Source organism: Brienomyrus brachyistius, chromosome 12, assembly GCF_023856365.1.
Source record: "Brienomyrus brachyistius isolate T26 chromosome 12, BBRACH_0.4, whole genome shotgun sequence".
NCBI lineage: Eukaryota > Metazoa > Chordata > Actinopteri > Osteoglossiformes > Mormyridae > Brienomyrus > Brienomyrus brachyistius.
This window is the reverse complement of record NC_064544.1, coordinates 16,643,452-16,668,062: the sequence shown is the minus strand read 5'-3', so window position 1 is coordinate 16,668,062 and position 24,611 is coordinate 16,643,452. Positions and strand designations below refer to the sequence as shown.

At 46.6% G+C, this 24,611-nt stretch overlaps 4 protein-coding genes across 8 annotated transcripts in view; all 4 read left to right on the top strand.

Moving 5' to 3' along the window:
- Nucleotides 1-24,611, top strand: part of LOC125704509 (macrophage mannose receptor 1-like) — a 151,077-nt gene that overhangs the window by 40,364 nt on the left and 86,102 nt on the right. The gene's annotated exons all lie outside the window — the stretch shown is intronic.
- LOC125704512 (macrophage mannose receptor 1-like) overlaps nucleotides 1-24,611 on the top strand; it is a 90,452-nt gene that overhangs the window by 1,699 nt on the left and 64,142 nt on the right. The window lies entirely within an intron of this gene.
- Nucleotides 15,826-24,611, top strand: part of LOC125704503 (macrophage mannose receptor 1-like) — a 138,905-nt gene continuing 130,119 nt past the window's right edge. The window contains exon 1 of the mRNA XM_048970122.1: nucleotides 15,826-16,023. Coding sequence (XP_048826079.1) covers nucleotides 16,005-16,023 — 19 coding nt within the window. The 5' untranslated portion in view covers nucleotides 15,826-16,004. The remainder of the gene's footprint in view (nucleotides 16,024-24,611) is intronic.
- Nucleotides 18,130-20,083, top strand: LOC125704518 (putative C-type lectin domain family 20 member A). The gene is made up of 3 exons (XM_048970151.1): nucleotides 18,130-18,289; nucleotides 18,800-19,156; nucleotides 19,436-20,083. The coding sequence occupies exons 1-3, from the start codon at nucleotides 18,214-18,216 to the stop codon at nucleotides 19,804-19,806; spliced, it is 804 nt and encodes a 267-aa protein (XP_048826108.1). The 5' UTR covers nucleotides 18,130-18,213; the 3' UTR covers nucleotides 19,807-20,083.

Genomic DNA, 24,611 nt, shown 5'->3' with positions numbered 1-24,611 from the left:
ATGAGGGATACAGAGAATGTTCTTCTTTCCACATGTTAAGCAAAAAAGCTCAAATACCCAAAACTGGCATTCAGAACAAAAATGTTTAGTAATACTTCAGGTTCAGATAAGTAAAAATGAAGGCACCAGATGCCTCTAAATCAATGAACATGTGTGTCTGCATGGTTTAACGTTTTGAAAATAATTGACACAGCACATTTTGGTAATGATTAATGTTTAAATGAATGCATATATTTAAAAATGACTATTTGTCATTTGATTACACATTTGTATGGAACTGGATGTGACCAGTGTGCTGACTTCTTCTGTTGCTCAGTTCTTACAGGAAAGAGAACAGTGGTGAGACTGACTGTTAGTACTGATGGAGACATAAAGGATCCTGCATTCAGCAGCCTTCTGTTAACACAGGTCAGTTCAGTTCTCATGTGGAGCTACACAGAGAAAGAGACAAATTGCCAATGGATGCTCAAGGAAATATTCCGTTGTGTTATTATCTAGCTAAAGGCGAAACTGAGCAGCGCAGGCATGTCAGAAGGCACCGAATTATCCTGGAGGACTCAACCTGATGGCCAAATCTTCCATCTAAAGGACTAAAGAGCATAAATGAGAAGGTAACGGGTTTGCAACATCTAGTTATTGAAGGTGTAAGTAAATACATCTTCAGTATTGTAATTATTATCCCACTGCGCAGTTTGTGTAACATAGTGTAACTGTGTTGTATATATTGAATATATATTGTATTACTGTACCTTCATTTAGTAGATGCTTTTGTCAAAAGATTCAAACAGCAAACTTGGAATTCACAAGGCTTGTGTCTACATTATGTCATGAGCAATCAGTTTACAGGAGAGGTAACAGAATGGTGTATCTGTGTATTTTCCCTTTGCAGGGGTCTGTGAATTTGGAAGAGATCAATCCTCAGTGTGTCTGGAATCGCAGAGGGATTTGAGGACCAGAGCAGCCCAATATGCATTGATTTGCATATAGAAATGTTTGCTTTCTACTGAATTCATGAAAAGTGATTTTCTATCCTTTTGTATCTGCATAAGATAAACCTTCATATGTGCTGATCCATAAACAGATAATTACTAACTGCATTTCAGGCCTCACAGTGCTCACTGCTTTACTTGGTGTGTTTCAGTTTAATAGACATTTAGAGGTGAAAATATTTTCTATAGCCTTGTGATTCTAGGATTGTGGGTTTAACTCCTGCCCCAAATTCTGTATTTGTGAAGATTAAATGTTCTCCTGTGATGTTACCCTCCACAACTGTTCATAAAAACATTTAATAACATACAGAAAATTACAAATTATTGCATAGGTGTGTTGAGTGTTGTGTTCCTACTACATGTATTTAACTTTAGTGAGGAGTCAATAAAAAGACTTATGTACTATGGGCTCATTAATATAGCAGGTTGTAAAATTCATGACTGTATAAATGATTACATTCTGACACCGATAGCAATAAGTGCCATGGACACACAATAACACAAACCATCCATCCCAGAAGCACTGTGGGAATAACCCAGGCCGAGGCACCACCCCTCACAGGACACACACACCATTCACATCTGTGGGAAATTTTGGCAGCTCTAATTCCCCTAAACATGTTTGGGGACTGAGGGGGAAACTGGGGAACCCAGAGAAAACCCCATGATGATAAGATAAGAACAGAATGGAAACTCAAACCCTGAGGGGGGAGGCAACAGTGTTAACCACGGTGCCAACATGTCACCCATAATGCAACACAACATCAAAGCTTACACTAACCATCCTGCTACACAAACAACAACAAACTAATTTATTTTTTGTATATAGCGCATTATCACAACATTACATCGACTCAAAGTACTTTACAGCATCCCCACCCAAAGCCCCCAGTGAGTAAGCCATAGGTGACAGTGGCAAGGAAAAACTCCCAAGAAGGAAGAAACCTTGGGAGGGACCAGACTCAAAGGGGGAGCCCATCCTCCAGGGACTGGCAGGGAAATGGGAGAGATGGTTAAGTGTCGAGTCATACTGTCCAAATCATAACATTTGAGACACACCCAGGGAGCAGGGGGGAAATGACAAGCTGGTGCCGACACTCCCTCAAATCGCCAGGCAACCAGAAGTAAGGCAGTGGGTCATACATGGAAGATGATACAGGTAAAACGGCGAATTGGATGCAGGGACGTCACTGGTAGTGATGACGTCACATGTAGCAGGGTGTGCTGGACATCTTGATAGATTGAAGTCTACGCAGCAGCCCCCCAGGAGGAGTAGGGGAAATAACATGTGCAATTAGTCAAAGTAGGGGAGACTATAGGCAGTGCTAACAGTTAGGTGAGTGCAATATGAATTGCAATGTGCAAGCTCCGGCAGATATGGCTATGGCAGCATAAGTAGGAGGGAGAGGCAAGTGGGAATACAGGAAGCCAATGAAGGGAGGATAAGACCGGTGTAATGCGATCAAATTTTTTAGTGTTTGTTAGAACTCTGGCTGCTGCATTCTGTACCAGCTGAAGTCTATGTAAGGATCCAGAAAGGCAACCAAAAAGGAGGGCATTACAATAGTCCAGTCTGGAAGTTACAAAGGCATGTATTCATTTTTCTGCATCATGAAGGGAGAGCATCTTCCGAAGCTTGGCTATGTTCTAGTTCTAGTAATGCTTCTATGTGAGCATCAAAACATAGATCTGAATCAACTAGAAGACAAAGATTTCTGACCACTGTGTTAGGTTGTGTAGGAAGGCCACCAATGACTTATTTCATGTATCCTTTGCCCAATTACCAGAACTTCTGTTTTTTCTGTGTTTAACATAAGGAAATTTTTGTGCCATCCAGCACCGGATATCTAATAGACAGTCTTCTAACCGAGAAAGCATAGATGCATCATCAGGTGTAACAGATATTTATAACTAGAGACTAGAGGTACAGATACCAGATATCAATGGAGACCAGGGAGCAGGAAAGAGAGGAACAGAGACAGACTGAACACACCACACCTAGGAACATCAGATGGACAGGACCCAGGACATGGGACAAGGGATAATGAACAGGGGCATGGAATTGACAAAGGCAAGACCAGGGACAGCAGAAAGGACACCCAACAAGACCAGGACAGGGTGGGCAGGTAGAGGAACCACGGTGAGAGAGACGGAAATACAGAAGGGGGCCACAAGGGACACAGGCCAGGACAAAACCAAGGAAGGACAGGGAATGGGACAGAGCACAGTGGAGGTGAGGACAGGCTCTGGAGGCATAGCAGAAGTTAGGATAGGTGGAGCAGGCCCCTGTGGACTGGCGTAGGACAAGCGTAGGCTCAGGTGCAGCAACAGCCTCAATGGGCAAGGTTCTGGAGGCACTGGGTCAGGCAAGGTGGCAGCTGTGGATGCAGCCAGCTTCCTCCGCTTCATTCTTCTGCACCTGGAGAGGGTGGGCGGAGCTGTGGCTAACTGCGGGGAGCTGGCAGGCTAAGCGACTTCATGCTGCAAAGAGGCGGAAGGCTGAGGGGCTTCAGGCTGTGGAGAGGCAGTGGGCTGATGGGCTTCAGGCTGTGGTGAGGTGGCGGGCTGAGGGGCTTCAGGCTGTGGAGAGGCAGTGGGCTGATGGGCTTCAGGCTGTGGAGAGGCAGCGGGCTGAAGAGCTTCAGGCTGTGGAGAGGTGGCAGGCTGAGGGGCTTCAGGCTGTGGTGAGGTGGCAGGCTGAGGGGCTTCAGGCTGTGGTGAGGTGGCAGGCTGAGGGGCTTCAGGCTGTGGAGAGGCGGCGGGCTGTGGGGCTTCAGGCTGTGGAAAGGCAGCGGGCTGAGGGGCTTTATGCTGCATAGAGGCAGCAGGCTGATGGGCTTCAGGCTGTGGAGAGGCAGCGGGCTGAAGGGCTTTATGCTGCATAGAGGCAGCAGGCTGATGGGCTTCAGGCTGTGGAGCGGCAGCGGGCTGAGGGGCTTTATGCTGCATCGAGGCGGCAGGCTGACTGACTTCATGTGGACTGTCAGCAATCATTGATCCTTCTCGGCCTCCAGGGGATCCGCGTCCTGGGTGAGAATTGCTAGCACCTTCACCACAGGCCAGAAAAGAGCTTTGGCTTCTGGGATCCTCCAGATTGCAGGATTACTCCTCCACTCCAGGTGGGTATCCAGGAGGGAGAAGAAGTCCTGCTGGGAGTCTGATCATTCTTTCACAACATGAGATGGGGTTTGTGAGGAATCATAAAGAAGGAAGGTTCTTGTGCAGTTTTAGGTTTACAAACTGCCTTTATTGGGGCAAGATAAACTCGGAGTTGATGGGTGAGGTAAGAACCAGGGTAATCCAAACAATGTCTAAATCTGAAGACAATAGTCATAGGTGAAGGTCGGGCAATGTACAGTACGTGAGTGATTGGAGGGGCAAGATGGGTCATGGGCAGGCAGAAGTTGGGCAATGCGGACCTCAGAAACCGGGGACAGACATGGGGTCAAAGAAAACCAGATAGACAGGAAGGTGAGAATAGTCAGGAAGAAACGCTCAAACTCAGGGCAACCCATGAAGATCTCGTGTCTGGCCACTATGCCAGACGTGAGTAAATAAGCAACATAATCAGAGTAATGGGTCGCAACTGTATACAGTATAACACCCATACTGCTCAGCTCATTTTGCTGTAGGTTCATAAAATAAGTACTGAATTTGGTTTGTCGTAGTTTCAAGCTGATGCAGCCAAAGACTGGAACTAGCTGCAAAAATCCCTGAAACTGGATAACTTTGTTTGAATGGCATATTTCCATCCATCCATCCATTTTCCAAACCGCTTATCCTATTGGGTTGCGGGGGGTCCGGAGCCTATCCCAGAAGCAATGGGCACGAGGCAGGGAACAACCCAGGATTAGGGGCCAGCCCATCGCAGGGCACACTCACACACCATTCACTCACACATGCACACCTATGGGCAATTTAGCAACTCCAATTAGCCTCAGCATGTTTGTGGACTGTGGGGGGAAACCGGGGTACCAGGAGGAAACCCCACGACGACATGGGGAGAACATGCAAACTCCGCACACATGTGACCCATGCGGAGACTCGAACCCGGGTCCCAGAGGTGTGAGGCAACAGTGCTAACCACTGCACCACCATGCCGCCCTGAATGGCATATTTGAAGAAAGTAATTACAAATATTCTCACTGATGTAGGCAACTGTTTTCAGACTAACACACCTACCTGGCAAAGAAGTCAGCTGACCGCTTTGCTTCTCTACACTCATCTGTCAGGTCAAGGTACCGGCCTTTCTTCCACTCAAAAGCCGCGTCCATTCCTCCCTCCTAAGGGACAGTGAGCTATGATCACTGCCTGGGCCATGTAGGACCACAGTACAATCTCTGGTTGCAGGTTGGTTGTAGCATTATCAATTGGACACCTGAGCCTCTGGTCAAGGTTCACCACCTGTCAGGGCTGATCTCTTCAACTCAGTGATGTTCTGAGCTCCTCCTTCTCTGACAAAGTGCATAAGCCGCTTTGCTGTTGGTAATGAGTGGTCTCTGGCTGCTTCCAGCCTGTGTGTTTCCAGGATCTCCACTAACTTTTGCAGGACTCTGTCATGGTGCCACCTGTATCACCCCTGTGTCAGTGCTGTTTCACAGCTGGACAGGATGTGCTGTAGGCCTGGATTTGGGGCATTGTAGAGTTCACAGCTCTCCTCTGAAACGTACCAAAGGTGCAGTTTGCTGGGACTTGGCAGGGTGTCATAAGTGGACCTTATCTGGAAGCTCAACCTGGCTTGGGGTATCTTCCACATGTCAGCCCATCTTATAGTCTTATCAATCACTCTTTCCCAGGTCGTCCAGCCTCCTTCCTGCCTATGGCTGAGAGCTCTGATCTTTTACTGCTCCTCTATCCTGACCACCTTGGCGATCACTAGCTCCTTTCTCTCCTTCTTTATGGCTTTGGAGCACATCTTCAGGGCAGCCCCCCCACCCAAGGCCCGTTCTCCTTCACTGTGTCCTGCTGACCACCTCGTGGTGTTTCAGTCTGCTGATCACCTGGTCAACTGCCAGTTCTGCACTCCCTTTGTGACCTGTTCATATCAGGGCCTTGGTGTTCTGCACAGCTTGATCTGACGAGTTCCTCGCCTTCTCCTCTCTGTATCCCAGGAAGATAGACTTCATTGGCAGCTAAAGTGTGTTCCTTCCAAAAAGGCCTGTGCTGGAGAGACTCTGGGGTAGACCCAGCCATTCCCTGGTGTACTTGTTGGCTTTGGAGTCCATCTTCAGCACTGTGTAGGTGATGATCTTGCACATCTTGAAAGGACACATCAGAAATGGATAAAATGAACTGGTAGCACCAGACCTTACATTTACCCAGGAGATGGCTTTATTTATCAATCCTATCAAGGCCTTCAGAGAAAATAAATTCAAGCAACTTATGTTATATATATGAAATATTGTCATTGTTAATTAAAAAGAATAATGAGCAGAACTAGATATGTACCTTAAAACAGTCCTGGAGAACATTTAAAAAGAACAACAGAATTGTTTATGTTACCTCTTTAGACCATTTTAATTTAGTCTTTAATTTATTCAACTGTTCATTCATTTGCCACCTTGTTGCACTCTGGGTGTTTCACACATTGTCTTGGGTTTGCACTATATGTTTATATAACACAAACTGTCATACAGGGTCATGCTTGTTGATTTCTGTGTGTAAAACCAGAAATAGGAAATTTAGTCCATTATTGTAAATATGATGATTACAACTCAATCAACAGTATAAGGACACACAAGGACCAACAGAATGAGATGCAAGAATGAAAGATATACATTGATTTTATTGTAATTTTATTATTTTACTTTGCTTATAACATGAGAGTCAAACACAAAACATTTAACTTTATTAGGGAAGCTATCACATCTGTATTATTTGAAATGCATTGCAATTATGGCCACTTTTTATTTATTCTGTCCCTAATGTTGTAATGTTGCATCACACCTACATCAGATAGTGTTCCTAGCAAAATACCTCTTGGCAGGGGTGCCGCTGCCCCCATGAAAGTACAGTATATCATACTGGGCCCCCAACCCAATAATAACTTATTTCACTCATTCAGTCACTGTCTTGTTTCAGTGCTGCTCCCTTAATGTCACTGTGTACCTCAATCAGCTGCAGCTCTCTCATTCTTTCATTAAGTTACACAGTTTATTTTCGCTCTCTCTCCCTCCCTCCCTCTGTCCCTCCCTCCCTTGCTCTCTCCCTCCCAACAACAAAGCCCTGGTAAACTTCCTGAAGTGGAAATGCCCCAATAGTCAGGAAAAAAACAAGTGTATTCTTTGCACTTGGACAACCTCTTTTTTGCTTTTACAATCACATGTCAGTTGTTCTTTTCTCACTTAGATGCTGTGACAACAAGCAGCCTGGTCACAGCATCAGAGGTGGAAGCTTCAGTTATTTAATTGTAGCTGCACAATGTTAGGGAATGGGATGGTGAAGGGAGCAGACAGACAAGAACATAAATGAGAGACATCCACTGGTGCCACTGAGGGGACTGATTATTATGTCTGTATTGTGCTGAAATGTGGTTCTATGTGTTCATTGTTCTGTTTAATAAAAAGAATATGTAGTATTCAATCCATGTTTTGTATTAAATTTTCAATATATGTTTTAACTCACTGAAGAAATTGGTTTGACTGGAAAAAGGCAGGTTTAGAGACCTTCTTGTGTTGTGGGCATTGACCCTCTGGATCCCTTCTCGTGCTTCAGTGTGGGACATTCCAGTGTTTTATAGTGCATCCATGTTCCCCGTTGTAATATTGCTCTGTGCTGGATGGTGAAAATAATCATGTGATGTGAGCTGGGAGAAAGAAACAAGAAAAACGAAAGACAGACATTTTGGTACCAGCAGAAGGATAATATATAAGAAAAGTGAAAGGATGGTGGATCATACAATGGGCTGTAATGGGATGTAGGGTCTTGGCGTTTGTTATGGGGTTAAAGGTAAAAACTAACTTCCATATATTGTTGGAGTACACCGACTCCACCGGGTCCGTAGATGAGAAGAGATCACCTGGAGGCGTGGATGAGTTAATCCAATAACCATTTATTCCAATAACCTTTTATTCCATTTATTCCAACAGATCGATCTGGGAAGTCTGTGATACACCGTATCCCAACAGAGCTCGACTTCCTTACTATTCATGTGTGTCTTATACCCTTCTACAAGCGGCCCCCGCCCCTGTCCGTACTTTTCCACTTTCTGGCAATTTCGCCTTATCTGGTACACCATGTTATTTGGTACGTTATCCTAGTAGCTGCTATGTCTAGCAGCTGCCACCACAGTCTGCGTCAATAGATTAACTTTGGTACGCACAGAGCCTCCCTACGTGTCCTTGTTCCCCTGCAGTTATTGCTCTCCACAATTCCCCCTTTTGATCTCTGAAAAGAGATCACCTGTGTGAATAGGGAAATTGCGACTCCCCCTTTTGATCTCCGCTAGGAGATCACCACCTATGGTGGAAGTCTTCCTCCCTGATCTCCTCCACCCCTTCCAGAAGGGGGAGGAGGGGCATCACGAGTGGCAGACTTGGATCACATTTGTCTATGGTGGATGTGATCAGTCGTATGGACGGGGCTCGGAGGCAGGGGATGCAGCAGCACCTACATGTGACCAATATGGCAGCAAATGTAGCCAGCGATAGCAAGAAAGAACTTATTAACCCTTTCCACTGACCGAACATTGAGACCATCCACTTATCCCAGATGCTGTCTATGCCCGAGTGCTCATGCATTGTTTTGGACAGCGTTTTTAGTCCATCCAGGGCCCTCGAGACCGATCCGTCTGGGGCCGAATTGTTTGGAATGAAGGTGCAACACACCTCCCCGAACATGACACACACGCCCCCTTTCTCAGCCAGCAACATGTCCAGGGCCATACGGTTCTGAACCGCCATGAGGGATGTTGGCCCCAATTGCTCCGCCAAGCCCTCTACAGCATCCCTGGTAAGATTGGACAGGCAGAGTACTGTCAATAATTGATCCTGTCTACATTTTTGTTGTGAGTTATAGGAAATACAGCTGCCATGATGGGGATGTTTTCAAACCCCACAGCCACCTGATCTGCCAATTTAAATTCATATGGTACACCTCTAGGGATCCCTATGGCGTTGATGTATGTAGGTGAATTTGCAGTCAGGTCGAAATGATGAGTGCTCTGGTGCAAGATATGCCGGCGCCTACGTATCGAACCAGCAGAAGTTGTGTTGAGTCTGACAGGCTGCTCACCAATAAGAACTAGGGGTGCCCCCAACCGGACCATCGCACACACCCCTTGCCCCCCTGGGGGTACCCTGGTCAGTAGACGCAGGCCACCGCAGTAGAAATACAGGCCAGAACGCGCCCAACTACCGATGGTGACCTCGCTCGTCTCATTTGGGACAGTAGTATTACACCAATCCGGGGGAATCTCTCCCAACGGGCGCCCCGACCCCGTAAAATTGAAATAAACATACACACCCTCCCCCTTTAAAGGCGAAAACGGACCATTGTCTATTGTTGGAAAAATAGAGGCTAAGGTAGTGCAGTTCTTGGGGGTGGCTTCTCTGGTGAGTGCCAACATGCAGGCATATCCCCATGTGTCAGAGGGATATAAGGGGGCAGGCTCAGTGTATAGTTGTGGCCTACCGGATGTGCAGGCCACACAGCCCTCCATTTGCTGTTCCCTAGCCGTCTGGGCTATCCAATCCAGCCAGAGATTGCGATCCTTATACCCTGTAGCTAGCTCCATAATGTCAAGGAGATTTAATCTAGTATAATCTATGGTGATGACTCTCGGGGCACCCTCCTGAGAGGGCGGTTTAGGGGTGGATTGGGAAGTGGACACCGTCTCCTTAACCGGGGGATCTGTCATGGTTACCTTGAGCAGCTCTATTGTATCTCTGCCGGTCTGTTCGACCCCTAACACAAGATAAAACGAGGAGCCACCTTGTAACGAGTACGGACTCTCGGTCCAGTTGCCTATGGACAGCGTCAGGGGATTCTGGGCACTACTGTAATCACGCTGGAATGCAAACGCATCCCACACTCGCTGAGCCTCGCTCCTCCTCCTGTGAGGAGTCCACGACGTTCCCGTGTACCCTTTCACCTGTCCCCAGTTGCTACACCAGGTTCCTCTAGTCCACCCTCTGGTCAGGCACTCAAAGTTTGCCAGATTGTCATAGCACACATACACGTCATATCCTCTCCATGAATTGTTTTGGCCCCTGCAGTCAATTACGTCGCATAAATCGAAGGTGAACGAGGTGGTGGAGCTCCTGGGATATTTAAGCTCCAGGCCTCCATAATAGCTCAGACAGTCTGGCGGGCTAGGCGACTCCGATGTTCGGTCAGTGGAGAATCCTAAAATCATAAACAAAACAATCATCACATGCCAGATAACTTCCCCCACAATCCCTCTTTTTATCTTAGTCGTCTCCATCCTGGTCTTGGTGGCGTGATGTCGGATGAGGCCTTCTGCTTCTTCGGCCGGACAGGGGTAGACTACCCTGCCGATCCTCTCAGGTCAGGGGATTATTCTGCCCCTTTGTGGAGACCTGAGGTGGTTCTAGTTCCTCCAAACCAGAACTCTGTGCTCTCCCGGCGAGCTCCTCCTGGATCTCAGCTACAGATCTGCCTGGCTTCTGTGTCGCAGCACACTGGCTCCAATGGAACCACGTGTCTCCTTTCCCTTTCAGCCGCACTGCGTGGGAAGTCCTCTCGGTGACTTGGAAGGGGCCGGTCCACAGGGGCTCTGACCACTTCCTCTTGATGGCTCTCAGGAAGACCCACTCCGCCGTGTGAGGCTTGCCGGTGCCCTGCTGGTGACTGCCCCTCTTGGACCTGGCGGGAGAAATCTGAAACGAGAACTTGGAATCCATAATAATATGCTTTGGCATTCCTGTCCCCCTTTTGTTCTGGCCCCCACTTCAGTTCCCTGTGGGGACAAGGGAATTGCCTCCCTGTCTGGAGCTCAAAGGGGGTGAATCCTGCTCTCACCCACTGGCTCAAGTCCACACTGCACTGCTCACAATGGTCACATCCTTAACTTTCCCTAATATTAGGGCCTCAGTCACAGCTACCACCTCAGCCCATTAGGCAGATTGTGGTCCTTCTAGTTGCTCAGCCTTCAGGGTCACAAAGTCATCACCCTGCCCCGCCCTGCCTTTCTCTTCTCACATATGCCACCACACTGCATCTAAGCCTACGCTGACATACATCAGTACCATGGATAGGCTGAATCCGAGTAAATGGTCACATCCTGTTGTGTCTGAGCCTACGCTGACATACATCAGTACCTTCCTCTCTCCCCCTTTTTTTCTGAAACAGCATGCTGTTCAGCATATTCTCTGTTTCAGAAACATCAAGATAGAAGGGGAGGGAGTAGTCTGGCAGAGCAAGGTCATCGGCCTGCGCCAGGCGCTGCTTTAGAGAGAACGTCTCTTCTGCTGCAGTGTCCCAGTTAAGGGGGGAAGTCAGTCATCTCAGCCCATGTTCCTTCACTAGAGCCCGAAGTGGCTGTGTGAGACCTGTGTAATCGGTACGGTGGGGGTCAGCAAGAGGTCGTTAATGGAGCACAGATCACGGGCCATTCGATATTTACCTGTACCTGCCTTTTCTACTGGGAGAATGGGCGTATTCCAGGCAAAGAAGGAGGGTTCCAACACCCCTACCGAGATTAACCCTTCAATGGTCTCTGCTATTCCTTCCTCTGCAGCCGGTTCGTGGGGGTACTGTCTGATCCATAGGGGCCCTTCCCCGGGGCGGAGTTCGAACGCAATGGGGGAGCAGTGAACGTGGCCTACATCTGTGGGGCTCTGGGACCGCAGGGAATCTGGGAGGGAGGCCACCAGGACTTTAGCATCTGGGTGGTCCATTTTTTCCCTCCCATGGTCCCGTGATATCTGGTAATGCTGAAGGGTGATGGCATCCTGGGCCGACACTTTAATGCAGTATGTATTGCACGTGGGGGGAGAAGATGACAGCCGGGATCTGGGTCTCCACCCAGTCCTCAGAATCTCGTGCCCTTTTGACCATGGGACCGAGATCTTTGGCCTGATGTCTGGGGTGCAGGGCGAGTGAAATGTGAGGAACCGCCTCCTGACCCATCCTGTACCAAGGCTGCTGTTCGGGAGTGAGGATGGTAGCTGAGGCCACCCCCTCGGGGCCCACATAGATATTTTGGGAAGCAACTTGCCATTTATGGCTTTCTAGCTGCTCCAAAAAAGCTCACCATACCACTCAGGGCTATCCCTGTCATAGAACAGAGTCACATGGGGTGGATCGGGCGAAGGGACGTAAGGCTCGAGGAGTGAGATCCAGGGCCTCCTCGCCACATCCAATCCTCCTTACATTTATCCAGGTATTCCCTGGGGTGCTTGGTTTTATCCCTTTGGGATGCCTGCTCCAGCTAGAGGGGGAAACATTTCCCTCATGGCATTGCCAATGCGTAGTACTATGGCTGTCAAGCTAACGTCATCAGGATGCGTCAGTGTCCCTGCCCTGTTTTCTACCTCCAGCATCATAGGGCACACATAAGCAGGCGGGGCAGAAGGAGTGACCCTGTTACACGCGTCGGCAGGGAGCCTGTCTCCCTCTCTCGGTTCCCCCTTCTCGGGTTCCGGCTGGCCCTCTCCTCTGCTCTGACCCTCACGATGTAAATGATCTGTTCCCTGCCAAAACAGGGCTAATTTCCACCATGCCATTCTCTCCTGTTTCTGTAACAGTAATCATGCTTAGATGTTACTGCATGTACCTGTCAGCTGACAGTTCCATCCCAGCATGTCTACCCTGCCCCTTATTAAAACGCTGGAATTCAAATTAACACTAGAAGGCAAATGAAGTGAGATCATTTATTTTAGTTAAGTTTTATTTCTTGACTGGAGTGTATAAAATGAGAAACTACAGCAATGTAGAATTTGTTTTTTTTTCCACAATGTGTCACAAAACATTGTCTCAAGTTCCTGTTTTTATAAATTCTTCCTTATCTCAGTACAGTCTGACACTCCTTCCCTTTGAGTGAGTCAAGTATGTAAATGTTTGTCCACCTCCTGAAAGAATGCAGAACAAAAGGGTAAAACAAATATACAACAACATTTGCATTCTGCTTTACATACATAGTTCTATATACACCTAGAGAGATTCCAGAACACTGTGTTTGATACAGTAGATAATCTCATTGTCAGAGGGACAAAGAGTCTTTCGTACAGTGAGAGAGAAATCCTTCCGATTCAGAGATCAGGTAATGGCATATATTGCATATAAACCATCATACTTTAAATCTTTTTTTAAAATGTATATTCTAATTCACAGTTGTACAGCTTAATATTTAACGGATAATGCAAAATGTGCAACTTTTTACAAAATTAGTACAGGATTTTAGGCACCCGTCGATTTTAATTAAAATTAAAAGTAATTGAACAACAACAACAACAAAACTGCTAGAATTGCTGCTCTATGAAGCAGTGGTGTAGATGCAGGGTGTACTTGTGTTGTGTTGTGTTGTGCTGTGTTGTGCTGTGCGTTTGTTGAAGCGGTTGATTTGACATATTTGAGTGTTTGTGTACACATACAGTACATATATATATATATATATATATATATATATATATATATATATATATATATATATATATTTTTTTTTTTTTTGTTCGATCAACGTGAGTGTTTGTCTGTCTTTGTTAATACACAACGCGAGTGTTGCCAATAGCTGCGTGTGTCACGTGAGCGGCGTTTCTGTCCGTGTACCTCCACAACAAACACCAGTGGGTGTAAGAGCAGGCAGACAGAGAAGAGGCGGATCCCGAAATGTGGGAGAACAGAACTTTTATCGTGGAATCAGATTCAGTTTCTCGGCCTCCCAAGAGCAATTTCGCATTGTTTTACTTAATTTTATTTAAGTTAAACGTGGTTCAGTCGGATGTTTTTCTCGGGTAAGTAATTGTTCATTTGGTTATTTTAAAAGTTTAAGGTTGTTATCTCTGACCCTATTGGATACTTTACAAAGTTCAGTTTTAAACGCAAGTCTTTATTTAGTGTTTTATTGTACTTGGCACTATATTATATTAACTATACGTTAATTAAATCAAGTAAAAGTTAAATACGCTAAATTAATATACTGAGCTGGTAGTAATGGACGGGGTCATAGTGAGCTAGTTAATTATGGGGGCAGCCCAGTTTTGTGTTTGCAGGATGTTTGCCCTTCTGGACGTTTGCGAGCGATGTAAGTTAGTGGACTCACTCATGGTCAATGTTCATGACCTAGAGGAGCAACTGGCTCTCATGCAACACAAGGAGTTAAAAGAGAGAGTTAATACACCTTTTAGGGAGATGGTGTGTTGTTACAAGCGGGGAGGGGGGAGAATGAAGAACAGGCAGGTCGAGAGAGCTGGGTGAATGTAGGGCACAGACGCAGAAAAGGGCGTATACACTTTACAGAGGCGGCATCACCTGAAGTGACAGTGTCTAACCGCTTTCAGGTGCTTCCAGCTTTATAACCTGGGGAGGGGGGGCGGCATGGTGGTGCAGTGGTTAGCACTGTTGCCTCACACTTCTGGGACCCGGGTTCAAGTCTCCGCCTGGGTCACACGTGTGTGGAGTTTGCATGTTCTCCCCATGTCGTCGTGGGGTTTCCTCCGGGTACTCCGGTTTCCCCCCAAAGTCCAAAAACATGCTGAGGCTAACTGGAGTTGCTAAATTGCCCCTAGGTGTGCATGTGTCAGTGAATGGTGTGTGAGTGAATGGTGTGTGAGTGTGCCCTGTGATGGGCTGGCCCCCCATCCTGGGTTGTTCCCTGCCTCGTGCTCATTGCTTCCGGGATAGGCTCCGGACCCCCCGCGACCCAGTAGGATAAGCGGTTTGGAAAATGGATGGATGGAGACTGGGGGAGGCAGGAGGGTCCTTAGGCACTGAGGAGCCCCCTCCCCTCAGGAAGAGGGAGGTTATGGTACATGTAGTAGGGGATTCAATTCTTAGACAGTTATGTGTGAGGGTCCTATATGGTGATCAGGGGGCGTGGCACACACACGAGGACTGGACACACTGGTCATCACAGAACCCCCCCCCCCCCCCCCCCCAAAGGCATGCACTCCGGGAATGCCTCGAGGGGAGGGGTGTACAGGACGAGACTGGGAAAAAAAGACCTGGAAAACAACAGCAAAACCATTAATGGGGAGCAAGAAACTAAACCGAAACACAGAACAGACACAGAAGAAAAAGCCAGGACAGGACCTGACAGAGAACAGGGAACGCAGACAGGCAGATAAGGCAGGGAGACAGAGGGGAAACAACATCAGGAGAAACAAAAGGGCCAGGAGCGAACATGGGAGGCACAGAGGGACGAGGAGCAGAGACAAGAGGAACACAGGGACGAGGAGCAGTGACAGAGGACAAAACCAGAAAGGACCAGGGACAAAGGGGAACCCGAGGGAGCCACAGCGGGTGACAGGCTGTAGCTGGAGGGGCTGAAGGCGACCGGGAGACCGGAGCAGGAGGGGACCTCGGAGGGGCCAAGGAGGCAGGGCTAGGGACAGGCGCAGGGGATGAGGAGGGAGTCGGAGGCGGGACCGATGCAAGGTGATGAGGTGTCAGAGGGGGACCCGCAAGCGCCCCCGAACCCCAGCCAAGGTGAGCGAGCGCGAGCCAGGGGGTCAGAGCGGGTGGGACCCTAGCTTTGCGCCTGTGGCCTCTCCCCTTCCCGGACACAGAAAGGCAGGGTGACCTCATTAGGGTGAGGGCAAAGGAGTCAATAAATAAGACTCATATGTGCTTAATATTCAGTGTTCAAATGACCTGAATTAAGATTTGGTTTTGCTGCATAAAAAGCGGCTGATTGCTTCCAGTTTCTTTTTCACAATGGCAAAGAGCTGTTTGAGAGCATCAGAACCGGTATTATTAAAAAGCATAACAATTCCAAGGGTTACAAGGCCAAAGAACTTGAAATTCCTGTTTCAACAGTTTGCAACATTATCAAGACGTTTCACAGTAATAAAACTGTCAAGATGCTTTCATGATTTGGTGCCAAGAAGAAAGTTAATGAGAGAAGTCTGCGAAGGTTGGTGCGGATTATGGAAAAAAATCCAATGCAAGGCATCTAAAGAATGTTTTGGAATGTATTTGAATGCTTGCTGACCTGGAGCAATCTGGACCGGTGGTTTCGGCCTGCACCATATCCCACACAATAAACCAAGTAGAACTTCATGAGTGGAAAGACACTTGCTTCCCACAACTGAGAATGAGGAATGCTGGGATTTTTCAACAAGACAGAGTTCCTGCTCATACAGCAAAGCCTGTCAAGAAGGGGCCTCATCAGTCTCATGTGGTCAGAGTCCAGATTTAAGCCCTATATGGTATATCTGGTCTCACAGCAAATACAAACTAGCGGGGAAACATTTTCCACTAATGATCAACTGTTTAAAGCCATCAAAACTGAGAGGAACTGTATTGACTCCACTTTCCATGAAAGGTTGTCTGCAAGTTTAATCACAAATATTTAATGTTGGAGGAAATGCAGGGAAAAGTCATCTTATATTAGTATTTTATACATTAGTTTAATTTCTTGCTAATTTCCTGATTATTGATTTTATGTTCAAAGATGATTTCTTGAATGTTGCAGCTTTGCCAATTTTTTATGCTGCCAAATGTACATAGTATTCGCAATAAAAAACAGGATTAAACAATAATTACGGAACACTTTCAGGTGATGTCATTCAGGTCATGGGGCAGGACAGATTACAGAGACATGTGACGGCTGGCAGGAAAGAGCCAGAGAAGTTGCTTTGTGAATACTGTACTTACCGGGAATTTACATGCATAAATGTAATGACAGGCATGGGGGGGCAGAACAGCCATTCAGTTATGATTCATGAAGCTGAAGAGTAGATAGTCAAAGGACTGGGGGCTGCCTCTGACCCTCTGTATGTTTATATTACTCTATACTCCTACTATGCCTGTATGTCTATCAGTCAGGAGTTTGCATGCATTATGGTGGGACAGTGAGTGGCTCAGTGGGTTAAGTCTCTGTGCCTGTAATCAGAAGGTCACTGGTTTGCGATTGGCCCTTGAGTGAGGCCCTTAACCCCCAACTCCATGGATGCCACTGCAAGTGGCTGCGCTTCCTCACCAAGCTTGCTCTCGCCTACATGTTTGTCACTGAGAGCAAGATGGGGTAAGTGAAAAGAGAGAATTTCCCCATGGGGGTTAATAAAAGTATCATCATCACTTAGCTATATGTCTCTGTCTTTGAGTGACTGAGACTGCTTATGGACCTGTCTCTGTGTATGGGTGTCTGACTGAGACTGCTTAAGGACCTGTCTCTGTGTATGAGGAAGAACAACCTTAGTTAGGTTTACTGGATATCCATATGGCTTTTATGCTCATTATACTTACTATATAATCTTATTTTTTTTTAACTATGCAAGTATTTTCATATTCTTAAATATTTTGGCAGCTTATTACTTATTGTAAACTGGGATTTGAAGGGGAGTCACTACACAAATAGCTTTGCATAATGTGTCTGTGTGTACTGTATGTGCTCATATGCATATGAAATGATCAGTATCAATATCAATGTTTTCTGCAGCCTGTTGGATCAGCATGATGGGTTATAATGTGTTTCTTCTGCTGAAACTTCTACTGATTTCAGGTCAGTTTCTGTCATATGGCACTTAAATTATAAAAAGGATCCCAAAAATTGACATATTGACCAAATCTGCCAAAAGTCAGTCATATTATATAACAACAACTAAATTGACATTCAGATTCAGACAAATCTGATTATTTACAGTATATATGACTTTGATAATAATGTATATCCACCAGCCTGTCAGTTCAAAGATGGACTTACAAAAGCCTTTGCTCATCTTGTCAGATCAGGTTTATATTTTTCTATTTGTGATCATGTGTATTTGTTTCTCTCTGCCTGTGTGACTTTTTTACAGAGTTTCACAGTCACTGTTCACGCCTTTCACATCAGTACCATTTTGTAAACATAAACCTGACCTGGACTGACGCCCAGGCTTACTGCAGACAGAACTACACTGACTTGGCTACCATTGAAAATATGGAGGAAATGAAAAGACTAACTAAGTCTGTAGGTTATAATTATACTGGGGAGGCTTGGATAGGACTGAAGAATGGAACATCATGGAGATGGCAGTGGTCCTCAGGAGAAGGAGATGCAGGGTACAGAAACTGGGATACGGATGCAAAGTACAACCAGAATAATGGCAATTACTGTGTTGGGATGCGAGACAACAGTTGTTGGAATAATGTTGATTGTTCATATAACAGTATGACGGGGTATTTCATCTGTTATACTGGTGAGTAACATTAACCAGCTCTTTTCTGACTAATTGAACATGCCTTTGAAAGTTTCCTATCCAGCCACAACTTACCCCACAGTAACTTTTACAGGTAAAAGGGAATACAGCCTAAATTACAGTATGTTCTGTTGTAGTGCATGCATACAAAAATCTGTCAAAAGTTGAGTTTTAAAAGCTTTTTCAGAAAAGGCATTTCTGTTCTGCAGACATTTCTATAAGACAGCCACACAGTATAACATGTATAGAGCTTATGGGAAATAAATAATGATGAATGGACCAGGACTGTCACATGACTAAGTATTATGGATGTGAATCGCAGCCCCCCATTTACACTCAAGAAAAATAAAAGCTCTTGTGTATTTAATGGCACAAGTACTGTGACAGCATAAGAATCAACATTCTGATACGAAGAATTCGGTTTTACATTCAGCTAAGCATTTTAGAAGTACGAGGTTAATGACTTCTGGGTTATTGCTGTTTCTTATTCTGTTTACAACAAATCCACAGCTCCCACCTATGAAGACGGAATAAATGCTACCTGGAACTTCACCTGGATTAACCAACATAGGAATTGGTCTGATGCTCAGAGCTACTGCAGATACAATTACACAGACCTGGCCACTGTGAGGAATAAAGAAGATAATGACTTGATACATAAAATTGTTCCAAGTCAAACTTGGGCATGGATTGGGTTGTTCCAGGACACATGGGAATGGTCAGACCTGTCAAACTCCTCATTCCGTAACTGGAAAAATGGCCGAAATGATAATGTGGGTAACGCATGTGCTTTAGCTCAGGTCACCTGGCCTGGGACATGGGATGTGACTCCCTGTGATGAAAAGCATCCATTCATATGCTATGATGGTGAGTCATGTAACTTTAGTACAGCGACTGATTCACACCTTTATCTAGCAACTTTAATTTACATTACTTTAAAAATATACTACACCTAAAGTTAAAATTAGTGTTATAAGTACACTTAAAACTACTCAGTTGCATCATAAAGCTGTTTTGTCTTCACTGTTTTGTGAATTTCACTCCCTCTACCCTTCTGATAATAAATTCCTTTCTCCAAACTCCCAAATGTCACATGACTTTCTCCTGAACTTGGCTTTCTGACAATCATCTTACCTTCTGCCCCAGATAACCTGATCTTGGTAAATAGTAGCATGACCTGGAATAAAGCCCTGAATTACTGCAGAACGCACCATTCGGACCTGGTGTCTGTCCACAATGAGGAGATCCAGTACTGGGTCAGTAGGAGAGCTAAGAAGGCCTCCACTGATCATGTCTGGCTGGGGCTGCGCTTCTCCTGCTCCCTGAACTTCTGGTTCTGGGTCAGTGCAGAAAACGTCTGCTACCAGAAGTGGGCCCCAAACAACATATCCAAGAGTAACTTGTGTGGAACCACAGGGGCAGTACAATCCAAAGACCCACATTACTGGGTCAGTCTGCCTGAGACTAATGAGCTCAACTTCATCTGCTCCAAATGTCCAAGTCAGGCTGATCCATGAACACATTACCTGCAGAACTTTGAAAATGTGTCAATGTATGGATGAAGTTTTCGCTTTTTTTATGTGTTCATACTGTAGAAGTAGGATTGAAACCCCTTCTCTTGATCTTCACCACTCCAGATTCAGAATGATATACTGTATGAGTAGAAGAGTGATTTAGTGTTTTTATTCAGATGTTTTCCTTTTGCATAATTTAGAGGAACTGTCATCTCTTGTTATTGTTACACTAAGAGTAGAAATTATATATTAGGAATGGTAAGATTCACCAGTTTCCATCATTGCATTCCACATTGTCATAAAAGCTCACAATGTGATTGTTCCCATTAAAAAAAGGTTGCATCAGGCACAATTTGGGATGAACTTAGGTTGCATTGATTGTATGCAGGGGTGGCATATGTGAACAAGGCAGGGAACAAACTCGGATGGGGCACCAACCCATTACAGGGCACATGCGCACGCACGCAAGCACACCTATGGGCAATTTGGTAACTCTAATCAGCCTCAGTATGTTTTTTCACGGTGGCGGTTTCAACCCAGGCCCTAGAGGTGTGAGGCAACAGTGCCACTCACTGTACCACCATGCCACCCCCATCAGTAATGCCTGATTTATAAACATATAATTATTGGTTAAATCAAATTGTGTTAAATCACACTGAATTGCAATTGGGGTGAATCACATTGTACTGCATAAGTTGTTGCTTCATATGTATCTTTAATGTATCGGATCATCAGCAATGCATCAACATGTGTATCTCATCAGACTCAGTGATGGACATGCACATCCCTAATATATATGCATTTTGTAGTTAAACAGCAGCAAACAATAAGCTCAGTAATGTCTTCTGAATTATATAGTTATATGTCAGATGTTTAGTGACAGGAAGTTGCTAAATATATAACTGAATAAAGGTATGAATAAAACTCACCTAAGTGATGAACAATTCAGATATGAATCACTCACCTGTCTTGTAAATAATCCATCCATCCTCCAACCACCTACCCTGGTAGAGAGGTGGAGCTGGAACAGATCCCAGGCAGCTCAGGGTTGGAGTCACCCTGGACTGGACGCGTCCATCATTGTGTTTACAGAAGTTAAATCATTACCATTCACCAAAAACTGTTCTATGTCAAACCAGTTTCTCATTCAGCTACTGTAGGACCCTGGAATCCCTCACACCTGGTTATACTGCATCACACTCAGCCTTTCAGTGCCTTTAATGGAGAGACATACAGCTAGGAAGAACTGCTGCTATTGTGATTGAGACAGGAATATGAAATGGGGTAAGGAGGGTGGTTAGAGTCACAGTTACCATCACATACACAGCAGAAACCAAGGTGGGGGCTTTGGGTCACTAGTGGACGCTGTCTGAATGAATCACTGGTACGCAAATCTGGGCATGGATTAAACGAAAACTGGTAACTCTTAAGGCATAACATATTTGGTAACGCTTTACATGAAATACACCTTCATAATGCTTTTATATTGCATTCATAAAACGTTCAGTACACCTTCATAATGTATTCATTAAGTATTCATAAAACATTCATAAATATCATGTATGTTTACCTTAACATTATCACATCCCTTAAAAGCACACATTATATAATAATAAGAGACACTATAGTTGTATAATCATGTAATGTTTGTCATTAATGTATATTAAAGCTGTTAAGGAAGGTTAGGATGTTAAGGTGTACATGCATGCTGCTTATGAATGTTTTATGAATGCATTATGAATGTATTTCAAAGGTGCACTTAATGTAAAGCGTTACAGCACACGATGACCACGTGTATAATGCATTATGAATGCTTTATGAAGCTCTCATCTATAATGCACTATAGATACCTTTATTCTTTTGACTTTCTTATTTTTTTGACTGCAGTCACAGATTTTTATAAATTGAGTTTCCCTAGTTGGGACTGAAAAAACATTGTGGTGACTTTGGGGAAAAAAGGTTTCTTTTTAAAAAAAACAAAGAGGTGAGGCTCGAGGAGGTCGAGTTACCTTCAGAGTGACCCATTCTTCTGAACATGACTCCATGGCTACATGTTTGATTTTTATACATTTGGGGCGATGGGTCTGAATAAAACACCCAAATTCAATGACTAAGGTGTGTCCTGATACATTTGTTCTTATGATGTAGTTAAAACAGAAACAAATGAATTAAAAGCAGGTGTGTCCAGACTTTTGACTAGAACAGTATGTAACCCAGCAATAGTAGGTCACTAAGTGTAGGTAGAAGACCAGACCACGCCACCTAAGGCCCTGCCCCTGTATGATTACGGTTATCCTCAGGATTCCCACAGGCACAGCTACATCGCATAAATGACAGAAACTTGTGTCCCAGTACTGGGACAATGTTTATTAACACAAAACCTTTAAACGAATATAAATAAATTAATAGCACATCAAAACATGGTTAACACCACAGGTCAGAAGCCAGGAGGAGCAGGTTCACTTACAAAACCCCAGAGTACTGGCAGTTCAGTTCTATATGCAAACCAAAGCCAATATGTAAGCCAGTGAGAGTGGATATCTGGAGGAAAAAGGAAGAGAGTCCAACACAGCAAACACACACAGAGTCACACAGCAAACACACACAGAGTCAGACAGCAAACACACACAGTCACATAGCAATCACACACAGTCAGACAGCAAACACACACAGAGTCACACAGCAAACACACACAGAGTCACACAGCAATCACACACAGAGAGTCACACAACAATCACATTCAGAATCACACAGCAAACCACAACATATGGTGAGTGCTCATTGATTCACACCTTGATCACTCCATGCAGTGCAGGAAAGGCCACACCACATCCTCTGGCTCTATAGATAGGAAGAGGATAAAGGCTAAACACCCTCAGGACTCACACCAATTAGACCAGCCAGTATTCAAAGGCTAAACTAAGTAGTTGCCACTCAGTTGTTCACAACAACCAGAAACAAAATATAAAAAGAAACCACCACATCACCTTATCAAGTCAAGTCAAGTAGGTTTTTATTGTCATTTCAGCCATACACACAGTATATAGAGAAATGAGATAACGTTCCTCCAGTGTCACGATCGGGAAGGTGCAGACGGGCGATCGTGCGGGTAAGGCGTTCAAAGAGCAGGCAGGCAAGCGGGATACGGGAAAACGCTCACCAACATCAATGACGGACAAGGGAAACCGGGGAGACCAGGACTTAAATACACAGGACTAATCAAAGTAACTAGACACAGCTGGGTACAATCGGGGAAGTACACGTGGGTAATCAGGGGCCGTGGCACACACGAGGAGCGGACGAGCCGGGCATGACAGAACCCCTCACCCAAAGGCGTGCTTCTCCGGGCGCGCCAAGGAAGGGGACGACGGACGGGACGAGGCAAAACAGGACCTGAAACAAAATCAACGCAGGACGGGAAACAAGACCGAGGCACAGAACAGAGCGAGGGACAAGACAAAAGACAAAACCTGACAGAGGGTCGGGAAGGCAGACAGGCAAACCAGGAAGGGAGACACAGAAGGAACAGGCGGAACAAAGGGGCCAGGAGTGCAAGGCGGGTACACCGGGGCACAAGGAACAGAGACGGGCGGAACGAAAGGGCGAGCAGAAAACGGAGGGGCAGAGACAGGCAGGACAAAGGCAGGGGCATAGGGAGACAAGGAGGGGGAACTAAGGGGAGCCCGAGGGAGACCCAGCGGGCGACGGGGGGCAGCCGGAGGGGCCGCAGGCGGCCGGGAGGCCGGAGCAGGAGGGGACCGTGGAGGGGGAGAGGAGGCAGGGCGAGGGACCAACAGAGGGGCCAAGGCAGGAGCAGGAGGGAGCACCGGGGAAGGGGACGAGGGAGCTGGAGGAGACCCGGGCGAGGGTAAGGGGAAGGGGGGAGCCACCGCAGGCGACAGACCAGGCACCGGAGGGGGGAGCGAGGCAGGGCGACGAGGCCGCGGAAGGGGACCCACAGGCGACAGCCAACCCGGAGGGCCAGGACCCGCGGGCGCCAACCGAGCCCCAGCGCAGGCGAGGCAGGGCGAGCCAGGGGGCAGGGCGGGCGGGACCCCAGCCCTGCGTCTGTGCCCCCTCCCTTCGCGGGACACAGACAAGCCGACCCCTGGTCGGGGTCGACGTTGCCGGGGTGAGGACATAGGAGTCACAGGGGGAGAAGGGACTGGAGCTGCTGCAGGCGGAGGGGGCGCCTCTGGGGCTCTCCGGAGCTTGATCAGCCTCCGGAGGTCCTCTGCCATCCTCTCCCGATCCGAATACGGGGATTCTGGAGAGAAGGAGGCGAAATCCTGCCCCAGTTGCGCAGCGAGCCTTCCCCCTCCGGGGGGCCCTGTGGGGCCGGTTCCCCCATCACCCTCCAGTACAGTCCCTGGAGGGTGAAGTACCTGTCGGCGAGGGCCGTGGGCGAGACGGGCGAGACGGGCGTGGCCCCTTTAAGAGGGCGGGGTATTCGCGGGAAAACTTCCCGCACCGCTCTGGCCCCTTTGTTGGCCAGCCGCTCTGGCCAGGCGAAACACTGTTCCGGGGGCGACGGAAGCTCTGTGGGGGCAGGTTCCGGTTCCTGGAGTTGGAGGGGCTCCTCCTCCACGTACTCCGTAGGGAGTCTCAGCCTGGCGAGAGAGCATGCCCCCAGGCGAATTGTCAGCTCCTCTGGCTGAGCTTTCCTTCTCCTCCGCTTCTTCTTTTGGTCCGTCATTCTGTCACGATCGGGAAGGTGCAGACGGGCGATCGTGCGGGTAAGGCATGCAAAGAGCAGGCAGGCAAGCGGGATACGGGGAAAACGAGGATTTATTTGGAGACAGGAACGG